At 46.8% G+C, this 27,736-nt stretch overlaps 1 protein-coding gene across 1 annotated transcript in view; it reads left to right on the top strand.

Moving 5' to 3' along the window:
* The window catches only part of Pkd1l1 (polycystin 1 like 1, transient receptor potential channel interacting), a 129,588-nt gene that overhangs the window by 90,075 nt on the left and 11,777 nt on the right, over positions 1 to 27,736 (top strand). Inside the window, exons 35-49 of the mRNA XM_087584613.1 lie at positions 1,383 to 1,502; positions 1,626 to 1,707; positions 4,337 to 4,511; positions 5,459 to 5,543; positions 5,941 to 6,117; positions 7,720 to 7,838; positions 10,435 to 10,545; positions 14,399 to 14,519; positions 15,215 to 15,298; positions 15,825 to 15,973; positions 16,927 to 17,161; positions 19,233 to 19,337; positions 19,976 to 20,116; positions 24,085 to 24,180; positions 27,185 to 27,451. Of these exons, the coding sequence (XP_087440739.1) occupies positions 1,383 to 1,502; positions 1,626 to 1,707; positions 4,337 to 4,511; positions 5,459 to 5,543; positions 5,941 to 6,117; positions 7,720 to 7,838; positions 10,435 to 10,545; positions 14,399 to 14,519; positions 15,215 to 15,298; positions 15,825 to 15,973; positions 16,927 to 17,161; positions 19,233 to 19,337; positions 19,976 to 20,116; positions 24,085 to 24,180; positions 27,185 to 27,451 (2,067 nt within the window). The remainder of the gene's footprint in view (positions 1 to 1,382; positions 1,503 to 1,625; positions 1,708 to 4,336; positions 4,512 to 5,458; positions 5,544 to 5,940; positions 6,118 to 7,719; positions 7,839 to 10,434; positions 10,546 to 14,398; positions 14,520 to 15,214; positions 15,299 to 15,824; positions 15,974 to 16,926; positions 17,162 to 19,232; positions 19,338 to 19,975; positions 20,117 to 24,084; positions 24,181 to 27,184; positions 27,452 to 27,736) is intronic.

Here is a 27,736-nt window from a genome sequence, read left to right as displayed (position 1 = left end):
AGGAGCTTCCTAATCTCAGCATATGGTTAGTTCTTTTAACAAGCAAAACAGCTCCTGGAGAAGGGCTTAAGCCAGGGGGAGCAATCTAGCAGTGCTGAGTGGAGAGGTAGCTGAGAATTCTACATGTGGATCCACAGGCAGCAGGAAGAGGGTGAGACACACTAGGCCTGGGTGGAACATCTGAGACCCAAAGCCCACCCCTGTGTGACACACTTCCTCCAACAGCACCACACCTACTCCAACAAGGTCACACCTCCTGATAGTGACATTTTTTATGGGCCTAGGTGGCCATTTTCATTCAAACTGTGACAGATGCTAACATCTGGATTTCATTGACATCTTCCTGTGTCTGTGGCCTGGCCATGCTTGGATCCAATGAATAGTTGGATCCTGATTCATATGCTCTAGCAGGTAATATGGAGCTGGGAAGGTCTTCGAGTCCTCAACAGACTGCTTTCCTGTGGGAACTCTCACCCTGGGTTCCACACATGACATTCAGGATAAGAGGAAACAAGTTGATCTTTTTCTAAAGATCTATTTTTTATTATTTTTATTATGTATGCATGTGTTACAAGGAGGGTAAGAGTGTGAACTTACAAATACAGGTACCTTAGAGTTCAGAGGAGGGGTCAGACCACTTGTGGCTGGATTGACAGGTTATGTGTGAGTTGCCTGAGGTGTTAGGAAATGAACGAGGATCCTCTGCAAGAGTAATGTGCATTCTTAATCATTAAGCCATCTTTCCAACCCAAGGTCGTTTCCTGTGATAAATTCATAATCATTCACGGGGCCAGCCCCCAGGTTGACATGATCCTCCAGACAGCTGGACCATTCAGTGACAGTAGCTGTCTCAAACTTGAGCTCTGTCATCTGTCCTAGGAAAACAGGGTGTGGCAAATTCCTTATGTGGCAGCAGATATGATCACACTTAAATATACAGAATTTAAAACTATAATAATATGTTGGTAGAACTTGTAACAGTAAACAAACAATGGGGAAGAAATGTCATCAAGTGACAAGTGGGAACCTGCTGTGATCTCTGGGGAGCTTGGCTTCCCTCAGGGCCTCCAGTGGTCTGATCCAGGATGGCATTTCCTCCGCTGCTAGGGGCCATTCTGAACCTCTTGGCTCCTCCCTTTGGGATTGTCAGGACTTTGTCAGCTGAGCACAGATCTTATGGGTATTTGGCAAGCATTTGTTTGACTCACAAGATGTGTCTAGGAGGAAAAGCACATTTTGTCTTGCTCAACCCCTATAATGGAGGCAAGGCTTCTGAAAGAAAGGACTTTAGCTAAGCAGGAGTCATACTCATATTGAACACATTTGGAACTCTGTGCGTTGGGCTCAAAGGACATAACTGCCATGTATTGGAACCATTGCAGCGCCCCCTAGGTGTGGGTCCTACAGCTATCACTCTGGACTCCTTCAGTCTTGCTCTGCTGTGCACCATCCTGGCCTGTCCACCTGCACAGCTCCTATCACTGCTCTTCAGGTGCAGCAAGGTATGGCAGCTGTGTGGCCCTGGGCTCCTGAGGAGACACCCCTCCACCCCACCACCCCACCACCCCACCACCCCACCCCTGCCATGTGAGATGCCCGTACCAGTCAACCTCTTTGCTTCACAGGAAGCCAGAGGGCATCTACGGACTTCGAGACAGTGGCCTCTAAGAGGAGTGAAGACAGAAGTACCTCAGGGTATGGCAAACTAAAACTAGAAGCTACACTGGCTCCAGGGCTGTCTCTTAAGTAGGCAGCATGTCCTGTGCTTTCTGTATGTCTTGTTCGTTGAAGATAAACACCACCAGATATATATTTAAATCACTTTTCTTTTTTCTTGGATCATCATCCCTTGTAGACAATAATCTTGTAACCACCATTTCCAATATAATGAGTGGTAGCCAGTCATCCCATGGCAGGAAAGCATGGCTGTGTGGGGAGCAAACCCCTTCTCCCAGATCCCATTGTTCACCAATCACCTTTTGGAAACCTTGCATGGCCCCACGCACCACTCTTTCCTCTTATGGCTCTTGTACGTTTTCAGCTACACAATTCTCTCTGGCTCTGTGGCTTCTGGTGAGTAGCTCTGGTTGGTTGAAAGCTAGTCCAGGCCTCAAGGGTGGAGGCCTAGACAGGATGGAGACATCAAGAGTCCTGCCTGGTCTCTCAGGGTCCCCTGATGGGGACAAGAGATAAGCATCTCCTTGCCTAGTTCAGAGTCTTACATTTGTTTTTCTCCCCCCATCAGGCCCTGATCCCGGTGGGAAACCAGATTCAAGGCAGCCCTCCCCAGTAAGTGGCATGACATACAGTTGCTAATTCTACAGCATAAGATGCTGTCTTAGTCTGGGTTTCTATTGCTGTGAAGGGACACTACGGCAGCTCTTATAAAGGAAAACGTTTAATTGGAGCCGACTTACAGTTTAGAGGTTTGGTCCATTATTGTCATGACAGGAAGCATGGTGGCATGCAGGCAGACATAGTGCTGGAGAGGTAGCTGGATCCACAGGCAACAGGAAGAGAGTTAGGCACACTAGGCCTGGCTGGAGCATCTAAGACCCAAAGTTCATCCCCTAGTGACACACTTCCTCCAACAATACCATACCTACTCCAACAAGGCCATACCTTCTGATAGTGACATTTACTATGGGCCTAGGAGGCCATTTTCATTCAGACTACTACAGATGCTAAAACCTAGACTTCACTGATGTCTTCCTGTGTCTCTGGGCTTACTTTGCTTTACAGCTTACAGTACCTGTTGCTAGGTAATGCACTCTCAGGCCCCATTCTAGCCTTCACCCTCCAACCTTTCTTCCTTTAGTGGACTTTGCAATCTAACAGTCTGACTGCCTGGAGTTGCCTGGAGGCCACCAGTATTGGCCCCATGGTAGGAAGACAGAATTGGAGGTTAGGAACAAAGGAGTTAGTCCAGAAGCAGAAAATGACATCCTTGACGAGCCATCTGAGGCCTGTACTTGACCCCATCTGACCATGCCTGTCCTCAGAGTTGGCTACAACAAGCACTAGTGTTTCAGACACAGCAGAAAAATTGGCGTTGACCTGGCCTAAACTTGTCATAATTTCAGCATCCCATATCAGACCTTCTTCCTGGGACTGACCAAGCTTGGAGGATGACAGCCAGCAACAGTGGTATAGTCCATTCATCATTTCCACTGGAGGCCTGCAGGGATAAACATCTTGCTCTGAGAGAGAGGAGCCACTGCTCTCCTCCCAGTTCACAAGGTGACATCGCCCTATGGCCATACTAAATAGCCCCTGTTCTTGCTGACAAACCAGTGGTCTGTGCCCATGGAGAGGCAACACAAGCAGAATGTACTTGGTCTAAATGACACTAACCATTCTGGTCTCCTCAAAAATCCAAGCATGGGTACGGACCCAGGCCTATCTAAAATCGGTTAACGTTTGGCTTCAGTCCAATTCTGGGGAGTCTGGTTTACAAGCTTGGTAGGATCCTTTTTTAAAGGCGCTGAGACCCTCCACTTTAAATATTCTGAAAGTTAAAGCTTTACCTATTTCTATGCAAAATAGAATGTCAGCTCCAGCTTCAAATTATGGCAGATGATCACTGAGCTGGAAGGGGGGGGGGGAGACAATAGGGAACCTGGGCCCGAGAAAATGACGTCATCTTGTCTGATCATTGGGATTGAAAGGCCTGATGAACCTGGCGTAGAAGGAATGTCAGAGTAGGACTTCAGGTCTCTGAGGCCACATACTGTGTGGACAAAGAGTCAATAGAGGCTTTGGGCAGAAGGTGCACTATCTATATAGACAATGCTCACCAAGTGGTCAACTGTGCCTGGTCTACAGTACACACTAGGGGGGAAGGAAAAGTCATGTCTCTGTGTAAATGAGCACTGAGCTAGACATGACCATAGTTGCAGCACCAGTACTGGCTGGCTGTCCAAAGGTTCAGAGAGATGGGCCTGGAAGCCAAAACAGAGAAATGAGAAGGTCACTGACAAATATGTAGAGAAAGTACATAGAGTTCAGAAGGACCAGCTATATCAGCCAACTCCATACTTCTCATTTCCCACTGTTACCTCTACTCCTCAGGCAAAGACCAATGTCCAGTTCAAAGATCATTATCAAGAGGAGCTCCCTCTGTGCCCATGTGTTCTCGTTAGACTTTAGCTGACTGAACGAGGCCCGCCCACATGGGGAGGGCTCTCTGCTTTGCTCAGCCCAGTGATTCGAAGGTTATTGTCCTCTCTGGATCTTCATTACTAACACACCTCAGATAATGTGTGACCATATATCTGGTACCCTTTAGCCCGACAAAGTGACAAGCCCCCATCACATTGTGGTTGAGAATGACAAGGTCTGCTAACCTGCTGTTCTCCATCTTGCTCCTTCTTAGCTCCCAGTAGTGGTTTTGAAGAACTTAGGCCCCAGCAGTCAAGGGTCTGTCTGCTCTGGTCAAGCTCTGTGGCTTGGGCCATCTCTGGCACAGCTTCCCTGGCCTGTGGTTTGGGGACAGGATTCCTAGGCTACAAGTAAGTATTGAGGTTTTTAGGTATCGTCAGGTGCTTGATAGATGTCTAGGATCCGTGAAGAGACTCACGAGTTTCAGGGGAACTCATTCAGTTACCAATGCCACTATTTTTTTTCCTTAATCGATCCCTTCTGAAGGTGAATTAATCATATATAAACACAAAGGGTCACTTGGCCTTCAACTGAAGCTATGTGTAGACAGAGTCCTGGGTACAAAACAGAAAGTGTGGTGGGGGGCACTAAAAAGGGGCCATTCTGCCTCTAAGCTTCTCAGAGGAAAAAACCTGACCAAAGTCAACCATTTGTTGCCTGGTGTTGTTTGGGGAAAAAACTTAATAACATTGAGCTTGGCTCTGATGCAAACATCATAGATCCTAACCAGTCCTTCTATTCAACCCCCTTCATCTGGTCCTGTATAGTTTGGGCCACCACTGAAGACTGGGGGACCACCCCTTGTCGCTCTGGAAAAGCCCACACCACGTTCCCAGCCCATGAGAAGGGTAGCCACCCAAAGCCCTTTCTTCCCGACAATATCCCTTCTCCCAACGGCATTGCTGGCCACTGTGTGAGGACAGGATAAGCACTAAAAGTTTCTTCACACCTCGGTTTACTTATCTGTAAAAGATAAGCATGGGGCATGTGTAATCCAGAGTCATGAGCATGAAATCAAAGTGTTCACACACTACCACCACCTACATTTCCCAACTCCTCATCTGTGATCCGTCCTGTCTTTACTTCAGGCTCTCTTACTCTTCGTCGTGGGAAGTTTGGGGGAGGTTGGTCCCCTAAACAGGGAAGGACTTTGCTTTGATGGGTAGACAGACCTGGCACCCATCCCACAGCCACTCCTCAAGCTCCCAGCAGTGAAGGCCTCATTGCCTCTGGCTGTAACTGTTTTCATGAGTAGCTTACTCTCATGAAGGTGCTGAGAGATCCCTCTCCTGGGTAGGTTTGTGCCAGCACAGTGTGTGTGGTGGCTCCACCTGCTGCTTCTCTCTCTGGTCTGCTGCGCACTCATCACCCAGCCACTCATGGTAAGAAACCCCACTGTGGTGGAGGTGCCTTCGTCAACATGGGACCAGGGAGGAGAGGGGTCACGGGGCTTCATTTTTGGTGGTTTGAGTCTTCTCTTTAGAGTTTGATTTAGATGGGGCTCTGCCTCAACCTGGTATTCAGAATCCTTATTTTTAAAAATCCCATAAGAGAGGAACCACTTTGCTTCTATTTTCAGTTTATGACTCTTCCCCAGAGGTCCCGAGTAAGTTCTCTTGGTGAAGGCCACACCTGGTGACTAGGGACTGGGGACTTCAGGGTAGTAGCTCCTGGTATCTGTTCTGAAGTGAGATAAAGTCAGCTGGCAGTGCAAGACCAGGAAGATGACCCTGTGGGAGGGGCCCAAACAGACACTGATGCTGGGCACCTCTCTTCCAGATCTGTTTGGCAGCATCGGCCTTTGCTTGGAAACGGAAACATGACAGTGAGTTTTTTACTGAGTCATTACAAGATGCAACCAAGGGTCTGGATTTGGAATTGGAAGAACGTTCCAGAACCCACATTCCTCTTTCTCCTGTCTCCTATAGTCCTGACAGTGCTGAGGAGGCTGAAAGGGTGAGCAGAAGGAGAAGCATTCAGAACTGCTCCCATAAAGATGGGAACTCAGACCTTAGTTCAAATTTGGCTGCGCTTTTGGAGCCCTACTCTGTGTGTGTGTGTGTGTGTGTGTGTGTGTGTGTGTGTGTGTGTGTGTGTGTGTGTGTGTGAGTGAGAGAGAGAGAGAGAGAGAGAGAGAGAGAAAGTAGATTTCTTATGCTTTTTTTCCCTTATAATTTACCCCAATTCCAGCGAAATGAGAACCACAAAAAAATGAGTACACTGGAGAATGCAGACCCTAGTGCCTGGAAAGGTGACTCAGTAGTTAAGAGAACTGGCTGCTCTTCCAGGGGACCTTAGTTTAATTCCCAACACCCACATGGCAGCTCACAACCATCTGTAACTTCAGTCCCAGGAGAATCTGACACCCTCACACAGATACACACATAGGCATACACATTAAATAAACACATAAATAAATAGGAGGCATTAAACTTCTTAAAATTGTGAAAAGAAAAAGAAACTTTAAAGACTAATGAAAATATAATTTCTGGCCACAGTTTCCGAACTTCTAAACCATTTGCTTTTCAGGGCAGTCAAAGGAAACGTACAGCCTCACCCACTCCCTCACTTCCACACAGACATTAGCAGTCTCCACATCCCAACTGTAGGCCCAATGTTTCCTGCCTTCTTGACTCCATCCTCCCACCCCAATTCTCTACATACCTGCAGGCTTCCTTCTTCCAAGGCTCTCTCCCTCTGCCAGCGTGAGCAACTGGGTCTAACCCTGTGGCCATCAATGTGGTCCAAATCTCAGAACTGAGAAGCCTCTGAGGAACTCAGTCCTCTTCAGGCTTGATTCCCCAACACTGTTTCTGCCATCACATTTAAGTCCCGATGCTCTACCTGCTGAATCTCCCGTGCCACCACAGGGCACAGTCCTCAGCACATAAGGCATATCTGAACCACAGGCCCAGCCCCCAAGGCTCACTTTACAGCCTTTGCTCTATACTTCTTAGAGGCCCAGCAGCTCTGGGAGGAAGGACTGAGGGGCCCAGGGCTGCTCCCTGAGTGTGCCTAGAATGGCTAAGCAGTTGAGTGAGAAATGAATGGATGACTATTTCCCATGAGTTTGCCTCTTAGCTACCGTTAGTCCTGCCCATGAGCACGCATAGTTACAATATGGAAGCAATAGTGCTTTTATTACACAAGGCAAACAAAACAAAGATCGTTCATGCTAAAACAGACGGCTTTAAAAATCAGCTTTCCAGTCTTTGAAGGCCTCTAACGGGAACTACAATGCAGACACCAAAGGCATTGCCCCTGTGACTGGGCAGCAGTGAGCATGCCTCTCCTGGGAAGCCATGCTTTCTAAAGGCTCAGATGTAATGCTTGCCAAAAGAGCTGGCCTGGGACACGAGCAAGGTTTTCAAATGGGTCTACTTCATCTCACGTTGCCTCCCCAACAACACAGTGCGTGTTAACTACACAAAGTCCCTCTTTGTCCCCTGAATGCATTGCAGAGAGCAATGATGACAGCTCTTGGGTTGGCAGGGACTCTAAAAGCCTCTCTTTCTCCAATGCTGACCCCAGTATCATGGTGCTCCCCTTCCGCCACAGGTCTTGGCTGCCCGACAACGAGAACGCCACCTGCGCTGGGCTCAGACACCATCCGGGCCAAAGTTCAGAGTGATGAGGGAAAGACTAAGGAGAGAGCGCCTCATGCAGGCAGCCCTGAGGTAGGTATAGACATTGGGCTTTCTCTGGCCCTGCCTTCTTTTAATAGGGAAAGATAGGAGATCCTACACTTGGGAAAATCCTTTCCCATGTCTCCTCAGTGCCAGAGGGCAAGGGACAGAGACACTGCACTGGAGGAAGGAAACTGTTCTGTCATGGGGCTGTAATCCATGACCCAGAGCTCTGACCTCAGCTCCCTCAGCCATGCAGACTCGTGTGTATCAAAATGTGCCCTCCAGCTGGATACACAAGGCTATGAAAATCCAGGAGCAATTGTTGTACTTCTTCACTGACTGAGCCCAGGGACCAGTATTTAGAAATAAGTCAACAGTACCATTTACACAGACATGTTCTGGAGATCAACACAAAGTCCAGTTCAAACTTTTAGATAAAGCATCAAACTTAGTAACTATGATACTGAGACAAACCTCTCCAAATTTGACATCAGTCATGCTTCTTTCTGTCAGCAGTACTCATTCCCCTGCCCATCCATGGTAGATACTAATAGCTGTTCCTCGAGGAGCCTTTCAATGCATGTCTCCCAGATCTGAATTCTAGATTCCAAACTCTTGAATCTATCAAGACTCTATCTAGAAGCTCCAGATAATTTCCCCCAGTTCTGAATTCTAGATTCCAAACTCTTGAATCTATCAGGACTCTATCTAGAAATTCCAGATGTTTTTCCAGCAATGATGTTGCTAAAGTATACAATGTCACCTTGTCTATTGTCTCTCTTATAAATCCTTCCTCATCATTCACACTCACTCAGCTCCCTAAGTAAAGAACAGGTCCCGAGATGGGTTCTTTTCTGAAGAAAATTATCATGGCATTATTAGGATGTCAAATTTAAAGTGAGTGAAAAGAAATTCTGAAAAGATATGGCACTGTCAAAGACTTTTAAATTTGTTCAATCTTCCCATAAAAACAGGGGTGGTACCCTGAACCAAACCCACCAAAAATACGAACAGCAGACCTAAATCTCTCTCTCTCTCTCTCTCTCTCTCTCTCTCTCTCTCTCTCTCTCTCTCTCTCTCTCTCTCACACACACACACACACACACACACACACACACACACACACACACACACCCCTCTTGAAGTCACATGGGTATGCTAAGTGCTACGTAGCCAGTACACTGCAGTACCCACTGCACTTTGCAAGACCAGGACGTGTAGGGAACTGTAGGTGTCTGGGCATCTGAGAGCAGAGGGATCAGGGGCTCCTGAGGGGTCACCCCAGGGACCGTGCTGCCACACAACCCCAGTTCACAGGTGCCTGTAATGTCTGCAACACTGGGTAGCAGATGTCCACAGAGGTTACTGAGCTGAGCTGAGCAAAGCTGAGAAATCCAGCTCTCCAGGCTCATGCTGAGGGAGCCACAGGCAGGGTCCCCGTCAAGGTGGACACCTGAGAACACAGCTAGAGACAGCAGGTTCAGAAGGGGACAAAGCTAACTCTTTTTGTAGATGTCATTAGTAAAAGTCTGGAAAAATAGCCCAAAAATAAAATAAAAACAAATAAATAGGCAGTAAGAGAATTTAGTAGACACCAAGAGCCATTATCCTTTGTAAGTCAAGTAAGATACAACACTCCACTCCCCAGCACAGCAAAGGACACAGCTGCTGCGGTGTGATCTCCATGGGAAGTGCATAGAACAGTCAGGAGATTTAAACAATCTTCAAAGATCGAAATGTAGGCTGAAAGCAGTGGGACTGCACCAGTGCCTACATCCGTGTACATCAGATGTCTGTCACTCTTCAGATGAATGACTTGCTGTGGGATAGGGCACACAAGCAATTGCATGGTTGTCTAGTTTGTCATTGCTGCTGTCCGTGAAGAGGACTGTTTATAGCCCGAGAGAAAGTCAACGTGGATTCTAGCTCAGAAATACAAAATCCTGTTGTCTTTGATGAGAACAGTAAATCACAGACCAATGAAATAGACTCATAGATCAATGGAACAGACGAGAGAGCCCAGAAACCGCCAACAAACAGGCTCAAGCAATTTAACAGACAATAACAGGAAGGCAATTTGATGCGCAATAGGCTTTTCAAAATGGGGGGTGGGATAGCTGGATGTCGATAACATAAAAGGACAAAACCAACACAGAGGTGCTGAAATCCCATCCCAAGCTAAGGAGCTATTGACAGTTGGTGGCTCATGGGAGAAAGAGAGACAGTTTTCCTTAAGGGTGCGGCCAGGGTAGGTGGGCCAAGCTATAGTGGAAGGCCAGGTATTGCAGAGCATGAGGGCAGCAGAAATTATACTTGATTTGTGAGAAAAAGAAAAAGAAGACACAAAATTGAATGGGTAGGGAAAGTGGGTGGATCTAGAAGGAGCTGGGTGAGGAGGTGAATATGAGCAAAGTACTTTGTGTGAAGTCTTCAAGAACTAATCAAAACTGGGAAGGAGTCTTTTAAAAGTACAAAGAATAAATACGGTGTTTAATCCAGCTCATGCTAATACATCCCAACCAGGACTTAGATACCCTGCTCCCTAAAATACTTTCCATGAGGAGAATAGGTCCCCTCTTATTCTCCTCCTTGTGTGGACACACAAGGTCTCCAAGGATGCTCACTCTACAATCTCTCTTCCCAGAGACGTGACCATGCATAGCGTCATGCTACTGCTGCTTTTGTTTATAGCATATGGGAGATTCTGCCCAGGTGAATATTCTCTCAATCAAGCCATCAGAAGGGCATTTACAAGGTAGGAGGTTTGGGGCGGGGTGGGGGGTGTCTTAAAGATCTGGGAAGTGTCGCACTAGTTCATGGTCATTACATTCATACCCAAAGAACTTCAAGCTCTGGGTTCCAGAATCAGTTTCCTTCATTGTGTTCCAGAAGAGGGAGCCCTACCCATACCTTCGGTCAATTTCACCATCACAATACTGTATGTGCCTAGAGAAAGGTTTTCATCATAGTCTGTGTATGAAGTCTGGGAAAGGCTAATTACCCATGTTAATGGAGGGCTCCATTTGCAGACCTTGGTGTGCGCTTAGCATCTCATTTTGGGGTCAATATTGAAAGAAGTTCTTGGCCTGAGAAGGCCATACCATCTATTTTGCAGAAAAACATCAGTGTTCTTCAACCAAAGGCTATAGTCACAATTCATGATTCCTGATACCCAGTTTCAAAGTGTGCTTCTCTGCTAAGCTCTCTACAACATCTGAAGTGCTCATTGTTTTTTTTTTCCTACTTTTAATTGCAATGGATTTGCATCATAAGGAAAGACTGAGCAAGGGGGAAACAGTTTAAGGCAGAGGCACAGTCCCAGACCCCCTTTATGGGCTCTGGATACTCCTGAGATTTGGATGCTCAAGGAGACGAGTGGATACGCCTAGTAGAACATTCTTCTGTCAGTGAAAGTTGTCAACTGGGCAGTTTCCTCAAGGCAGTTTGACTCTAGCGATATGAGTTATTAGTGCTTACCTTGTAGTGACAGACAGTACAACAACTCTATACATCCTGAGGTTTCCTTTCTCCTCTGTAAGGACTATTTTAATACCCGTTTCTGTAGCATTTTTTATGCATTTCTTGCCTTTGATCCTCATTTGGTTTTATGTAAAGCTATTTATTACATTTTCGTCAGGAGAGGGCGTTAGATCCATTTCATCTTTTTGATTTAAGGACTGATTTTTAGATTCTGTAAGACAGAGGAACACTGACACCGTGCTAGATGGCGACTCACAGATGCCATTCCCTTTATTCTTACAATCGTATTACTCTTTAACAAGGTTCTGCCTGGAAGCCCCAATACTTCAACTTGCCTCTGCTCAGTAATCCCAGGACTGTGCAGCTCTAGAGAAACTACAGGAGTTTCCAGGGACCAGTTTGCAAAGCCACAGTTAGCTTCTGCTTTGACAGCTTAGTTCTTCCAAATGAACAGGTATATAGATTATGCCAGGAGGGGGCACTGTGAGCAAGACAAAGAGACCATGTGGGGCTGCCACCTTCTTCTCCTCCTCTCCTTCTCCTTCTCCTTCTCCTTCTCCTTCTCCTTCTCCTTCTCCTTCTCCTTCTCCTTCTCCTTCTCCTTCTCCTTCTTCCTCCTCCTCCCCTCCTCCTCTTCTTCTTCCTCCTTCTCCTCTTCTTCTTCTTCCTCCTTCTCCTTCTCCTCCTCCTTTTCTTCCTCCCCTCCTCCTCCTCTTCCTCCCCCTCCTCCTCTTCTTCCTCCACCTCCTCCCCCTCCTCCCCCTTCTCCTTCTAAGACATGGAAATCGAAACACAAAAGCCACTAATTTGGCTAGTTTATTTTTAATCTCACATTTTCATGAATTCCTTTCTATTCAACATTTCTCATATGCCTCTAGATTGTCAAATATTCCAGCTGAGATAACATCTATAAAATTCCTGTGCTCTTAGGCCTGGTACATTCAGGTAACCCTCCCAAATATTGACCCAGGTGGGCTTAGAGCCCTCATGTTTCCCACAAGGATAGAAACCTCACTGCCTCTTGTAGCTCTGGACACAAGGCAGGGCCATATTTATAGATCATGGTTCAAAATGAAATGTTTACAGTGGACTGGCTCTGCCTCACCCACCCACCCCCACTACCTAATCCTAAAAATCAACAAGTCCTGAGGGGCTGTTATTTGTAGCATTTGGGGCAGAGCAAGCCTAGGAAAAGTGAATTCGATGGAATCCAAGGGGGGCTCTCTTCGCTTCCTGTGGCTGGCAGTCCTTTGCTCCTGGCTGCCACAGCATCCTCTATAAAGTTAGGAAGATAATATTCTAGATTTTTGTCTTTAAAAAATTACTCTAATATCAGAGTGTCATATTTAATTTGTATTTGAAGTACTTCTGAACTCAAAGTCTTCATGAAATCCAAAATCAACAAAAATAAACTAAACCACAAGTGAGGGACCAGTACCTAAGGGTAGGGCAGAGCCCAGCTTCATCCCAGTGCCCTTCAGAGATGACCACTAGTGCTCTATGCTCTTTCTTCTTGCCGGGCTGGCACTGTGGGCCCATTTGATATAATTGCTGTAATTAGCACACACAAGGCCAGGCCATGCTTTGGTCCTCGGTGCACCTCTTACTCTCCAGTGTGCCAGGAAGGATTGGGATGGTTCCTTTGTGTAGGAGATGTGTGAGCTCTGGGTCACAGCAGATGTTTCTTGACAGTTTCATTAATGTGGTCCCAACAGGGAGCAAGTATGGCAAGTGATAACATTTCTTTAAATTATGCTAGGGGTGCAGTTTAGTGGGAAATCACATGCTTAATGAGGGCAAAGACACCTTGGCGTTGATTCCCCAGCACCTCAAAACCTACTGTGGGGATGTGGGGAGGTGGCTCAGTGGTTAAGGATACTGGCTGCTATTCCAGAGAACTCTGGTTCTGTTTCTTATACCCATATCACTGCTCATAACCACTTTTAACTGTAGCTCCAGGGGATCCAGTGCCCCCTCTGGCCTCTGAAGGTAGCAGGCACACACATGATGCAGAGACATACATGCAAAGAAAACATTCATACACATAAAATTAAATAATTTTTCAGAACAGTTTTAAGTGTTATGGGAACTCAGTATGGATATTAAGCATATACTATTTTGGTTTTTTCTAACAGATATGGGCCTTACTTAGTGGCAGGTGTGCAATCAACTTGTCTGTCCATATTCCTCCCTCCCTCCCTTTGTCCCTCCCTTCCTCCCTCCCTCCCTCCCTTCCACTGTCTCTTTGTCCAGTGCTTTCTCCCAAGGACTGGAAATATTTTCAAGGTTTTACCAGTTTTATTTGTGCCCCCATGCTGACTCCGCTTTCTTTCTGGGAAGTGCTCTGTTTCTCCATCACAGCCTCCTCAGATTCCTTGCAGCTTTTCCACTTGCCCAGGATTTGAAAAGAAGTTGAGTCAAATTTTCAGAAAAGTATGGAATTGAGAACTAGTAGGCAGTAGAAGGCCTGCTTAGATTAAGGTCCAAAAGGAAAGAAGGAAGGAAGGGAGGGAGGGAGAGAGGGAGGGAGGGAGGGAGGGAGGGAGGGAGGGAGGGAGGGAGGGAGGGAGGGAGGAAGGAAGGTAGGAAGGGGAGGGAAGGAAGGAAGGAACTAAAACAAGTCAGCTCAGTAACCCCTGGGCTATTGCTTACACACGTTATGGGCATTTTGGACGTGTGTACATTCAGTGGATATAAATTGCTGATGGGGACATTTGTTTCTCTATTAACATGTTTTGAAGGCTTTTCTTTGCCCTTGGTTCCTTTTTTTTTTTATTAAGTTGCCTAGCTTTCTTACATGGTTGTAAGGTATTACTGCCCTTAAGGAGTCCCTGTCCCACACCTGGGCAGAGACTGCCTGACATGGAGCCTCCTCTTGCCAGCTTCTGAGGTGTGAATTCTTCTGCTTCTCGGGTGTGAATTCACATGACAGAGGTCATATCCCTGAACATGAAGTTAAGAGATGTCTGTCACAGGCTTTCTGGCTGCCGTGCCCTGGCTCATGTGACCTACTCTCCCACAGAATCCCTAGAATGTGGGAGTGGGAAAAAAATGGCAACCTTTCTCTCTTACTCGGAATTGTTCTTAGGGATTCATGTATACCTTTTTGTTTTTGTCCTTAAATTAAGAAATGCCCATCACTCCTTGGGGGACCTCAGCAGCACGGAAGACTGGTGGGACTGGACGCTGAGCACCCTGCTAGATGGGCTGCACCCAGAAAGAATGCCTGCTACAGCTTGGGGGTCTCAGGTACGTCCCTTCCCTATCTGCCGGATGTTACATGGTAGTGAGGAGAAGCCACAGTGCAGGGTAGGGGCTGCTCCATGGTGCCACGGCAGGCAGAGAAACCTGCTAGTCTTCTTGCCTGGACTCTGTTAAGCTATTCACATCCTCTAGTCAATGCTTGCCCATCCAAGCAGAGCCTAGACACTTACACAGGGATTCAGGGTGAGACTGAGGAGGAAGCTAGCTCGATGCTAGCATAATGGAGGCTCAGGGGTCCCCAGAGCAGAAGAGGAGCCAATGGCTAAGGCAGCATCATTAGAGAAGCTTCCAGAAAAAGACAAGGTGGGTCCAAAGTTTGTACTATCCAATCCCTTATTCATTTTTTTCATTTTCTTTCCCTTTTTTAAAGATATAAGATCTTTGTCTTCTATTCCTGAAACATTTTGTCTATCTTCGTTTCCTTGTATTTCATGAGTTTTGGAGGCACCCGGGTCATTGATATGAGGTGGACTTCAAGGGGAAGGCATCTGAATGCTTTCCTTCTCCCAAAAGGAGGCTGGGGAGGGCAGTGCTGGTTGCATCCGCTGGGTTGTCAGGGGAATGAACCTCTGACCCCATAGATACAGTGTGACCTCTGCATCCCCAGCCTTGTCAGTGATGCTTTGCGGGTGGCAATTGAAACTCACAGCTCTTACCTACTGACTCTCTTCGTCTTTCAGCCTGGAGCTCTTGGAGGGCAGTGCCACCTAATAGGCCCCTCGGTGATCAAGCAGTTGAAGGTTTCTGCTGGCACTGCATGTGTGGTAAGCACACTGGGAGACTCAGGGGCAGGGCCCGGCAGATCAGTTAAGCTCTCGGACAGCTGGGAGGTGGTGCGAGGTTGCCAGGTGCCAGGATCTACCTTCCCTTTGCCCTGTCCAAGCTTCGCCCTCTGCATTCTGCCCCAGGACCATTCTCTTCACTTCTAGAATTGATATTCTAAACAAGAGAAAGCTCTTTCATCTAGAAATATGAAACTAGGATATTCTTGTATTGTTTTCTGATGGGGGAAGGATGCCCCAAGATAGCATTACTCCTCAGTGCAATATTCTGCAGATTGTCCAACTTCTCAGCTATAGCCTTCAGCAGACATAGTCTGGAGCCTTCTGGTTTGAGATAGAACCCAGAAGTCATGAAGTAGACTGGAGAGTGGTTCTTGAGAGTAGCCGGGTCCCTGATCACATCATTGGACTGTCCTATGTATGGACAGAGCTTGGGAGCCCCACAATACAAATGGACTTGGGGATAGGGATTGATTACCCCATACTTGATTGATGGTCCCCGCTCCAGGCTCCCAAGCCATTCTCAGAGCTCGTGGAAGATGTACTCCCTATGCATAGTCACGCCCTTGACCTTGAGAACCGAAATGTGACCCCTGATGATCCTAAGACCTGTGGTGTGAAGAAAGAGAGCTACACGCATAGTCTAGGAAGAACAAGGTCAGTGCGCATCAGTAAGTGTGGCTCCCAGGCCCCATGCTGCTGGGTGAGGCATGTCGTGTGCAGGCTCAGCTTACAGGCAAGTCAAAAAGGGCTAGCATTGCTAAGGACTGAGCAGCACTCCTGGTTCAGAGCAATGGTGTGGGGGAACTCAGGCTCAGTGTTCAGATGCACGTGCATAGAGAACAGAATGGAACATTCTTTAAAAGTGACTGCCAGTGCCTGCAGTCGTGGAGTCAGGTGAATCTTTCTCCTTTGCTTACTGTGTGCCAAGCAGGGTGCTCACATGGCCCTGACTGTTCCTCCCCTAACTCCTAGAGGAACACAGAAGCTGCCTGGAGCTGCAATGAGCAAAAGAGGAGTGGACTTCCTAGTGTGTATAGATACAGCATGTATATACCATGGTTTCTGTAGCCCAGCCTGTAGTCAGGTACCCTGGCAGTTCCATAGCATGCCTAGGGCCCCATTCATGGTACAGCCTTCCTATAGAATGGGGCTTTGCATAGGAATCAATCTGAGAGTTATAGTAGTGTGCCCAGAGAACTTAAAAAATTATGTAATAGTATGATTTGCTACTACATATGAATTAGTAAAATGTGGTTTCTTTCTATCCTTACAGTCCACTGTGAAAAGTCCACTGTGAGCTTTTAGGGAGGGATGCTGGGTATCTCTTCCTCACAAGGCATAGGCAAGAGGTAGAAGCCATCTGTTGGCTGGAATCATATCGTTGCTGCTGCAGGAAAAGGAAGAGGAGGGAAAGAGGGGCAATGGGCTCCTGATGGGGGTTCCTGACACAAAGGAGGACTACCTGTGCAGTAATCAGAAGGCTAGGGGTCATCTATCCTCATGAAGGCTTGCATAGGTGTTTTGGATGTGGTGCCACAGATGGTGTTTTCCCTGAAGCTCCCAAGCCTTCACCCCTGCCCTCCCTCTGAACCTGGGCTGCTTTCCAGGCATGAAGCCCATGCAGCTCTGACTGCCCTCAGAGCCAGCAGGTGGATTGACCACAGCACGAGGGCCGTGTCTGTGCATTTCACTCTCTACAACCCTCCAACACGACTCTTCACGAGTGTGACCCTGGGTGCAGAATTTCTCTCCACACGAGGTCTTGTCTCCTCATCACTGATAGAGTCCTTCAGCATCTTCTACCGTGACTCAGCCCTACAGTGCCTCCTCATGCTTTCTGAGGTGAGTTCACCTGCCCTGGAACTGCGAACGGATGGACACAGAGAACATGGGCTTCACTTGGGCTAAATACCTCCCCAGTGTGAGACTAGGCCTCCCACTCACCCACCCCCACAACTCATACACCCTCTTATGTGGTATGAACCATAGAGAGCAATGTTGGAGCTGGAGACGAGGACGATCTCCAATGGGGAAACCAACAACCATCACATATAAAATGAGCTCAAATACTCAACCACCACAATGTACTAAATTCATTGTGGAGTCTTAGCCTCAGACACCATAGCAAAATATTGTCACCCCTCATTGTCCAACATGTAACTTTCTATAGTCAACCATGATCTGAAAATATGGAGCAGAATGTTCCCGAAGTAAATAATGCCTACATGTTAAACAACCTTATAGTGTATTATGGTGTAATTACAGTGTGTTGTTATAACTGTTCTATTTTATTATTGATTACTGCTGTTAATTGGTTCCTATGCCAGATGTAGAAATTAAACTTTATCACAGCTTTCTGTATATTTATAAGAAAGTTACAGTATTAATAGGGTTTGGTACTATTGAAATTTCAGACAGCCACCAGGGGACAGCCACATACCCCTCAGGCAAATGGGATCACATAGTGCTCGATGGCTGGGTGGTTTAAATAACAGGCATCTCTTTCCAAAGACCCAGTAGCTACAAGCCTAAGACCAAGGTGCCAGGAGAGCTGGGCTGTAGTGAAAACTCCCTCCCTGGATGGTAGAGAGCCACCTTCTCTCTGTCACTGTTTCACTGTGTCACACAGCCTGGCTCCTTTTCTGGGCCTGTGAACAAAAAGGCAGTATGAGCACTTTGGGCTTCCGTATGAACATAAACCTCAATATTATATAAGCAGCAGCATCCCCAGGCCTGCATTTAGCCCGAACTACTCTCGTCAAGCCCTGCCTACAGATACAGACGCCATGGTGTTTGGGATACCAAAATATTAGTTTGAGGATATCGGCCCCCATAGTCCACAGTACTAGGTGTCAGCAGTTCACGTTGCTTCACTGAACCGTCAAAAGCCTCAGCAGCCAACCGCCACTTCATGCCACTGGCTTTGCGTCTTCTCATTTCATGGTCCTTTCGGAAGGAAACATGCCCTGCTGGTTGGACAAGTCAAATCTGCTTGGCTTCAGGAAGGGAAGGGAGTCCAGGGACTGTTAGAGATAGCCAAGGCTGGGACTGGAGTGGAGTATGAAGGAGAGGGTGTGGACTACTGGGGAGGGTCTTGAATAGGAGAGGCACTTAAAGGCAATTAAACGAGTAAATAAATAAATAACAGTCAGAAAACGAGTTACATAGTATTCTAGCGCACTATCTTAAAATATCAGGAGACATACAAAAAACATGAAGTCAGGTTGAACAAAATGTCAAGAGTTTAGAAGACCAGGTCAGTTCCCCTGCCCTTTTCCGTGGCTCTACACTGTGGAGAAAACAGAAACATTGGCTGGAGATAACTTCTCTGACGTAGTCTTCTTTATGGAGAACAATAACACTGAAGTATTTCTATCTGAAAGGAAAAGACTTTTATCAGGAAGTCTTATAAATACTCTCTACTTCCAGTGTCACTGTGGTCCCCACTGTGACACAGAGGTAGTCCCTGGATTGACGTGGCACAAAACCACTGTTCTACACGCTCCCTTAGTGCTCAGAGCTGACTTGGTTCTGGTTATGTTTGAAGTTTATTAAGAGTGGACCTACAAGGCCTAATGCACACAGCTCCCAAAGACACAGAGAATGCACAGGCAGGCATGGTGAGCTGGTAGTGGCAGTGGATGCCCAAATGTCTTATTCCTAGCCCTGCAGGGTCAATACCAGGTCTTGAGGCTTCACATGGAATTGGGTCTCTGAGAGAGCTTAGTGTGAAGTGAGACCAAACTTCTCAGATGCCTACCGCAGGGCTAGTTTGACATCAAATGCTACCAAGACAGAAAGAGGCTTGTGCCATGTCTACTGGCTGGGCACAGACACCAGCCAGAAGTTTAGACCTTGAACAAATGACCCAGCTGATCCTTCTGTTGTCTCACTTATTTCTGTCCCCTCTCAGCTGCTGTTCCTGGTACTCAACATGATCCACCTCTGCTTCCAGCTCTGGGAGATGGCAACCAAGGGTATTCTCAGCTACTGGAGAAAACCAAGACAATGGCTGGAGGTAATCTCTCTCAAGTAGTTTTCTTTATAGAGAACAATGACGCTAAAGTATTTTTATCTGAAAGGAGAAGTACTTTTATCAGGAAGTCTTATAAATACAAATGCCTTCCAATGTCACTGCCGTTCCCCATCTATAGTTCAGAGGCAGAAGAGCATTTGAAATCAGATTTTCTTGACATCTGATGGTGGTGGTGGCAGTGGTGTGTGTGTGTGTGTGTGTGTGTGTGTGTGTGTGTGTGTGTGTGTGTGTGTGTTTATATTCATATGTGTTTTGGTGCAAAAAAAAAAATACACGGAGGCCAGGAGACAACCCTGGATGTTATTTCTCAGAGAACATTCATCTTTCTTTTTAAGATAGCTTCTCTCCCTGGCCTGGAAATCACTAATTAGAAAAGGCTTGCTGACTGGTGAGCCCAGGAATCAAGCTGTCTCTATCTCCTCCACATGGGGATTACAGGCATGTGCTACCATGACCACAATTTTACACAGTTCTGGAGATTGAATTCAGCCTTGTGATTACCCTTTACCAGATGAGTCATCTCCTCAACCACAGACTTAATGTTTGACAGGCAACTTGTCACCAGAGGGATGCCGAGTTTTCCCTCAGCCAATGGAGGGACCTTTCTTCTCATCCTACAGCTCTCTATGGTTGGTGTAGCACTGGCCTACTGTGCAGCCTCCGGTCACCTCACTACTCTTGCTGAGAACATCACTGACCAGTTCCACAAAGGACTTTACCAGAGGTTTGTGGACATCAGCCTGATGGTGTCATGGAATCAGGTACGATGGGGACTCAGGGCTACCCAGAAAGAGGCTATGATTGATGTTGCTCTATGACATCTGTCACACAAGGACAAGAGGGTTCGGGGTGATGAATTTGTTCTGTTGAATGATATTGCCATAAGCTCACAGACGGTGGCACTGGGAGTAGTAAGATTTGGAGAACTTCATACACGCCCACCTATTGGGCATCTATGCCTGCTGAATGGAGCAGAACTCATGTACCCTTACACCCCAGGCAAGCTGCTTCTTGAACAACCCATAAAGAAAGGGGAACTTGTTCCCCTCTAACTACAGTGTTCCCAGCTCCACCTCCTCTCTTTAACTTCCCTCTGCCTCCTCGTGTGGTGCACCCTAGGCACAGCTCTCCTTTCTGTTGTGTGGGGAGTCTTAGAGAGCGCATGGCTGGTGGTCTTCCTCTACCACATCTCTAGCCTTCCCTTCCTGGATAAGTGGTATACCGCTGTTGTTCCTGTCTCCTCAGGGGTTATGTCAACTCCTACCCGTCTTCTCCCCTGCCTTCTCACCATCCAAACTCTGGGTAAACCTTGGAGCAGAAACACAAAAGTATTCCTGACATAACCACTACAGCTGGGGAAACCGAAGGCCCAGAGAGTGGAAGGACCTTCCAATAGCCAGAGTGGCCCAGCTATGGAAGCATGGGAGACTCTTCAGTCTCGGGGGAAGATGTGCTTTGAGCATCCCAAGCAGAGGACAATCTAGACTTCTTCCTGAAGGACAAGAATAGACATCATGTTCCCATTGTCACTAGAACTGTGACTTTATGAGTCAGGCCTGTCCCTCCTACCCCAGCACAGAAATGGAGCCCTTGCATAAGGGAAGCCCTGAGGTTACACTTTCTACTCATGGGTGTTGAGCTCCATAGGCACCCATGAGTCCCGAGGCTAGGCACAAACCAGGTAGACACCATCTTCACATCATGAGAAGTTGGCACTCCCTTACTGAGCCTGCTCATTGCCCCTATAGTACTGTGAAACACATTTATTGTGCACATTGTTGGAGCAAGCCAGGGACTTGCTGCACAGAGGACAGCAAAGGCCATCCTTGTGTTAAGCACCAGGAGCAGGAAAATTCCAGACACTTCTATATCTTGGATTATATTTCTACAACTTGTGCGCCACTCACAAAAAACAAGACACTCATCTTTTTTACCTACACAGGCAAGAAACTGGGGCAATGGAAGGCTAGAAGTCATAGTGAGCCCATCTTCCAAGGCTTAGCAATGCTCCACCAAACAAGACATTATTCATAGTTGGGAGAACCCTGAGAGCAGCTTCCTGGGGTTTCATAGGCTGGGGGAATCCATAGGCTTTGGTGTTTGAAGGCTCCCTGTTTTAAGACAGACAGGAACAGCTCAGGCTGTTCCAAACGGCTTCTCTTTGTCTTGTTTTGTTATTAGCCACTCTAGGATCTTCTCATAAAGACTTTGCATCTACTGAGATGTGTGTGCTACAATATTACTTGGTTCTCTCTCATACACCAAAAGGCCAGAAGCACTAGGAAGGAAGTTTACCAGCTTGTTCCCTACTGTTTCCCAGCACCAGCATGAGGCCTCACTGTCTCATCACTGGTAGGCATTCTGGTCTACCTTTCCTGTGTGTCTATGCTCATCTGCATTTCTTTTCTGCCAGGGGGTTTCAGCTCACTCACTGTCTACGCTACCCTGTGACCACAGCTGTGCATCACCTGGATTCTAATGCCATCATAGCCTAGAGTTTCCTCACCTGTGTTGGAAGCCCACTGGGCAGGCTTTCCTGAAAACACTCTGTAGGATGCTCTTCTCACTGAAGTGGGCAGAGCAGCTCTTTTAGGCATGTAGCGAGGAGAACTGGGAATCTGTCAGCACACTCTCAGTGAGCACTGGGTCTCTGAAATGGGTTCACCTTTCATAGCCTTCTTTCCTCACAGCGTGCTATCTTTCTGATCATGTTTGCTGCTGTCAGAAACTTGCCTGGAATGACTTTCTCTTCCCTCTGGATTCTATTACAGCCGGGTACCAATTTCTGGGCCTTCACTTAGCTCTTGAGTAAGAGTTGTCCTGGTAAACCTTCATCCTGACCAACACTCGCCTCAGCTCTCTAGCCCTGCATCATTTGTCCTGGTATTAGAAAACTAATTTTTATTTTCACACACGTGCCTGGGGTACAGCTCAAACTGATCAAAGCTGGGTACTTCTAACTCCATGAGGCTTAGTTTGACAAACTCTAATGGAGTTATCAAGTTTGATATACAAATGTCCATTTTATGCTGAATATACATATTATTTTACATATATTCCTCTAAATAAAACACAAAGTAAATTCGCCTGCTTATTTTCACCAACTAAATTGCAGCTACCATGAAATTTACAGTTCTGCCCAGAGCTCACATTGTATTTCACCTCGCCAATGCTGGCTACAATATCAATTGTCATAGCTGGGTCTTACTGTCTTGAAGGGACTACAGGTTTGCCAAGCATATTTCACAGAAACATCTTTCCATCAAGCACATACTATCTAGTAAAACAGGTAACAGTGTCCCATGTACACCACAAATGGTCCCACCCATGCTTCAAGAGGGCGAGCATCACAGTCCACTCAGAAGCAGGACTGGTAATGGCCTCTGGTCTTGTAGCCAGGTACCTGAATAGTTGGCTGTGGTGTATGAGAGGCCTTTAGAGCATCCTGTCACTATCTGAGACCAGATGAGCTTGTAGTGCAACCTGAGGCCTCAGCCCCAGCTCTTATTTAACTGTACAAGTGGGTCAAGCATTCTCAAGTTTTAAATATGTGTTCCAAAACTTAAGGTGTTTTCTAGGATAAGAGAGGAAGACTATATATGTATGTCCCTCTAGGCATGTGCTATATATCCTATAAATAAATATGATAATGAAAACAGTTAAGAAGACTCTCTGGTATCCTACCAATCAGATATAGACAAGAAAGGAGTCCCTAAGGAAGTCACAGTTTTTCAGTGTCATGGCCACTGACTTCCTGAGAGTGTAGAGAAAGAAGTATGGTGAGCTCAAATTGAGACATGCTATAAATATAAAATACTTGTTGAATGTAATAAACTCAACATGCAAACACCTCTACTTGCACTGAATGCACATATTACTTTATATATGTTGGTCTAAATAAAATGCAAAATAAATCTCCTTGCTTATTTTCACTTGTTAAATCGCATCTACCAGAAAATGGAGTTCGGCCTATTCTCACATTGTATCTCCTCTTGAGGACTGGCAATGGTGTCAATCATGCCTGGTTTCCCCTCCCCCAAACTCACCTGTATCTTACTGATTCAAAGGGACAACAGGTGCGCCAGCCTCTCACAACTTCCCTGGGCCTCAGTTCTTACAAACACACTGAAACCTTAGTCCTTCACTCACCTGGTCACTGTCTAGCTTGCTCTAGCACTTGGCATTCATTTCTTTCTTTCTGCTGGGGAGATAGGATCAGGCCATGGACAGAAAGCATTTCTCCCAGCAGTAGACAGGTGCATAGTTTTGAGGGACCCAGCTCTTGAGTGTGCCCCTGGGTCATCCTGATATGCATCTTCCGTCCCATCACTTTGTTTATCTGAGCCATAGATTCCAAAGCTATAATGTAGGACCCTTCTAGTTATCACACATCTTCAAGGCAAATATTGGTAATGAGTGACAGAAAGAGGAAGGCACACCCTGTCACTGCTGCCATGGCCCTGTCCTTACAGCAGAGTGGACTGGGCCTCAGAGGGGAAACGGCTACACTTGCTCTGCCTGTCTCTACCAGCCTGCCCTCCTGAAGACATCTTATGTGTCCTGAAACCTGTTTCTGACTCGTTCTCCCCTGCAGACACTGTCATGTGGTGTCCCTGGGAGACCTGGTGTCCCTAGGAGACCTAAACAACTCCTTAAATGAACTAGCGTTTCAGCACAGCTCACAGGTATGTGCCTGTGTCTTCACCTCACTTCTGTGTTCTTCCCTCAGCGAGCACGATGCCTCCAGGGAATCCTCCTGTTCCTCTGGATGTTAAAATGTGTTCATCTCTTCAGTTCTCTAAGCACCATGGCACCCTTCTCTGCAGTGACCTGTTCCCTTCTCTTCAGAGTCTTGATGCCAACGGTAAGAACCTTCTCCCCTTCTCCAATGATTTTTCTAGTCAACCAACACATTGGCTCACTCTAATCAGCTAGAGAATGGCAAACTCCTCATGCGGGTCACACACCATTGAGAATTCCAGTCACCAAATTCATTATGGTGGGGTTTAGATAAGGCATAACAGTATAATAAATCACATCTGTGACAGCAGTAGCTATGGTTTATTAAGCACTGGCTTCGTGTTAGGATTTCCCACAGCATATTATAGCTATTGCCTGTGGTCATTATCACACACAGATCTCTCTGTTAGTGTCAGGGATGGTGCGGAGGGCCTTTTGTATGTGAACATGCTCCATGATCACAACGGGCTATGTCAGAAATGGTGGTTTTGTCAGAAGATGGAGCAAGGAGCTGTGAGAGATGAGACTTGCCTTGGGACTGTAATTTTCAGATGTTTTGATAGCCACATGCTGCTTCTATATCCATGTATCATCCAAGTTCCTCACACAGACTCACACGATAGAACACATTTTGCATTATTTACCTCACTTGAGGAAACATGCAACATCCATAGAACACAGAAGGAAAACCCATTCAGGACTAAGGGTGCATCATGGGTGCATGACGCTGCATATACCCAGGAGTTTGGGTTTGCCTGTTTGCACGCATTCTTGGGAATGCCTGATCTCTGTGCACCATGCAGGGCAAATCTCCATCCAGTGAAGGACCAAAAGTTTTGATTGGAGAGTGAAGGCCCAAATCAGGCACAGAGTATGACTGAGGGCCCTGATGAGGTACTTGGCTGCTGGTCCTTCTGAGCAGGTCCCATTCAGAAAAGAGTTGTCTCTAGTCCCATAGGCCTAGGGCCGCACAGGATCTCACCTCTACAGCAGACAGCATTGGCATCAGATCTGAGAGAAGCATTTGGTCAGTTGGCTACTGTGAGAAGGCTCATGTTCTCAGAACCCAGGGCTCACACAGGGGCTCAAGGACAAATCTCCTGCTCCACAGAATATATACCTGGGCCTGTGCTTAGAGGAGCAGGTCAGTGAATGAGAGCAGAAAGAGTGTCTTAGCTACATGTCAACCCAGGTCACTCCTACTCAACTCACAGATGTCAACAGAGGCCAGCGAATAAACCTGCCAGGAAACTAATGGCTTATGTGTGTCTAGGAAGGTGGCCTGCCTTAAAAATTATATAGATCTATGTGGGCTTTATCTAATAATAAACTGTTAATTAGCACCATTTAGCATTATATCAAAGTGCCCGTATGCTAAGGAAAGCCCAAGATATAATGAACGATGCCTAACTTAAGTAGCAGCATTTGCACTATCAGGAATGTATGTGTTGTGGGAACCTGGAGGGTCTAGTCAGACCCTCATCTTGATTGGCTGAGATGTAGGTTGACAGATTGTATTTTGTTGTTTGCTTGCCTGCTTTGCTTTTTACATTTAAAAATGCTACTGTTTATTTAATTTAAATTTATTTACTTACTTACTTACTTGGGAGGGCATGTGCATAGAGGTCAGATGACACCTCATTCTGTTCTCCCATAATATGGGTTCTGGGGCTCACAATGAGGTCATCAGGCTTGGCAACGTAAGCAGGGGCACAGTAAAACCACTGAACTAGACCCCTCTGTGGGTGGGAAGAAGGATTTATTCGGGAGAAATTCAAAACTGCCAAGGCTATCTCTTGGGGGTCCAAGAGAATAGCAAAAGGTAGGGAGAGTCTTGACAGTTTTAAGGGTGATCAGTGGGAGGGAGCATGTCAGCAAGAACAACGTAGAAGTCAGAGTTGAGGGGGTGAGGAGATGTGTGGAATAGAAGAGGGGGAAGCTAGCATGGGGACTCTGATCTGTTACGGGTGTGTGTCAATAGAGAACTAGATGTCCCATTAGCTATAGGAACTATCTACCAGCAGGCCTTCTGTTGACCTGGTCAGAGTCAACAGCCCAGACTGTCATTTAAGACATTGTCAGTGCCCATTTTAGGGGCAGCAGATAGCTTTATCCACCAGACAAAGTTGCCATCCCATTTTGTTGCCTTTCAACACAAGGTCTTACATAGCCTAACCTGGTCTTTAACTAGCCAAGGATAGCCTTGAATTCCCAATGTTCCTGCTTGCACCTCAGAACATTTAGACAGTGGGCATGTTCCCTCACAGCCTACACGGTGCTTTCTCCCTCCATAGTCCCATGGAAATGTGTACCAAACCACTTCAGAACCAACAAATGCCAGGCAAGAGTCAAGGAATTCTAAATGCAAGGCCCTGGAAACAAATGGAGCCCAGTGGTACCTGGCAAGATGATGGTGTGTTATTTACCTGAGAATGTGCGTCAGACCCAGGGCTGGTTAAAACCAGAAAGTGTCAAACAGACTGGGCCACTGACGCCACAACTAAGACCCAAGTTCCTGTCTCTAACAAGATCACAAACTTAACGAAAACCAGTTTGCCTCTAAATAACCCTTCCTGATTTTTCTTAAGTTATTATCATTGCATAGCCCTTGATGGGGACTAGACACATGTGTGGGAGAATATCATATTAGTAGTAGCCTTATATAGAAAAAGTCAAGTCTACATGGCAAGATCATCCTGGCCAAAGACGAAAGGGTCAAGTTACTGATGTCAAAGACGGACACAAAAGGTGAACTTCATTATAGTTAGTCACCCATCACAGACCCATGCATATACACTATGACTGGTCATCAGGTATTCTCCTAAGCTTTAGTGGATGAGGGCATGGGGCTGCAAGAGCTCTGACAACAGAGAAGGGAGCTCAGGCACCTTTCAGAGCTACTGGGTGGCTTGCAAGGTGAAGATACAGGTAGGAACACAGAAAGAGAGCTGGGCCTGATGGAGGCCAGCCTTTTTGGAATGAGAGCCCAAACAAGGAAGGCTTGGCCACATATAAAGTCCCTTTCTCCAAGCAATTAATGACTTAAAATCATTTAGAAGTCCCCATATAACCCTCTTCCCTAAAGAGAGATGATGGGCCATTGTCCTGGGGTTTTCTCCCTGCAGCTGGTGGGGGCCCTATTGCTGGCTGCCCATTCCCACTTGCGCTGGTTTCTGCTCTACACCTCGACACTGTCGCGTGGCACCTCTGCAGAGGCATTTCCTGGGCTACTGCTTCAATTTCCGGGAAGAAGTCAAAAAGACTCACAGCACAATCATTTGGAGTCTGACCACAGGGCTGTGAATTGTTACTATGGGACCCTCTTTCTGTTGCTGGCTACCCTGGGTTTCAGAATGGTACGTAGATGCGTTGATGCATCCTGGACTTTAAAGTCACAGTTTGTAAAGGTTCCATATGTTATGAGGACAAAATGGTCTCTGTTCAGATAGACAGGGTCAGGCTGGCCTGGCCAGATCTCATGGGAACAGAGCCTTCCAGGATCTACCTGATCTGCCCTCAGCAGGGGCTAGACACCATCTCCCTTCACTGAGAATAGTCCAGCAAGACCACAGCTGCACTGCCTTCCCCACCCTCACGGGCTGACCCAAATCTCTTCTCACTCCCAACTGCTCACTCAGGCT

Source organism: Rattus norvegicus, chromosome 14 (assembly GCF_021556685.1).
Source record: "Rattus norvegicus strain SHRSP/BbbUtx chromosome 14, alternate assembly SHRSP_T2T, whole genome shotgun sequence".
NCBI classification, from domain to species: Eukaryota; Metazoa; Chordata; class Mammalia; order Rodentia; family Muridae; genus Rattus; species Rattus norvegicus.
Note: the sequence above shows the minus strand (reverse complement) of the source record. Positions and strands in the feature narration are given on the sequence as shown.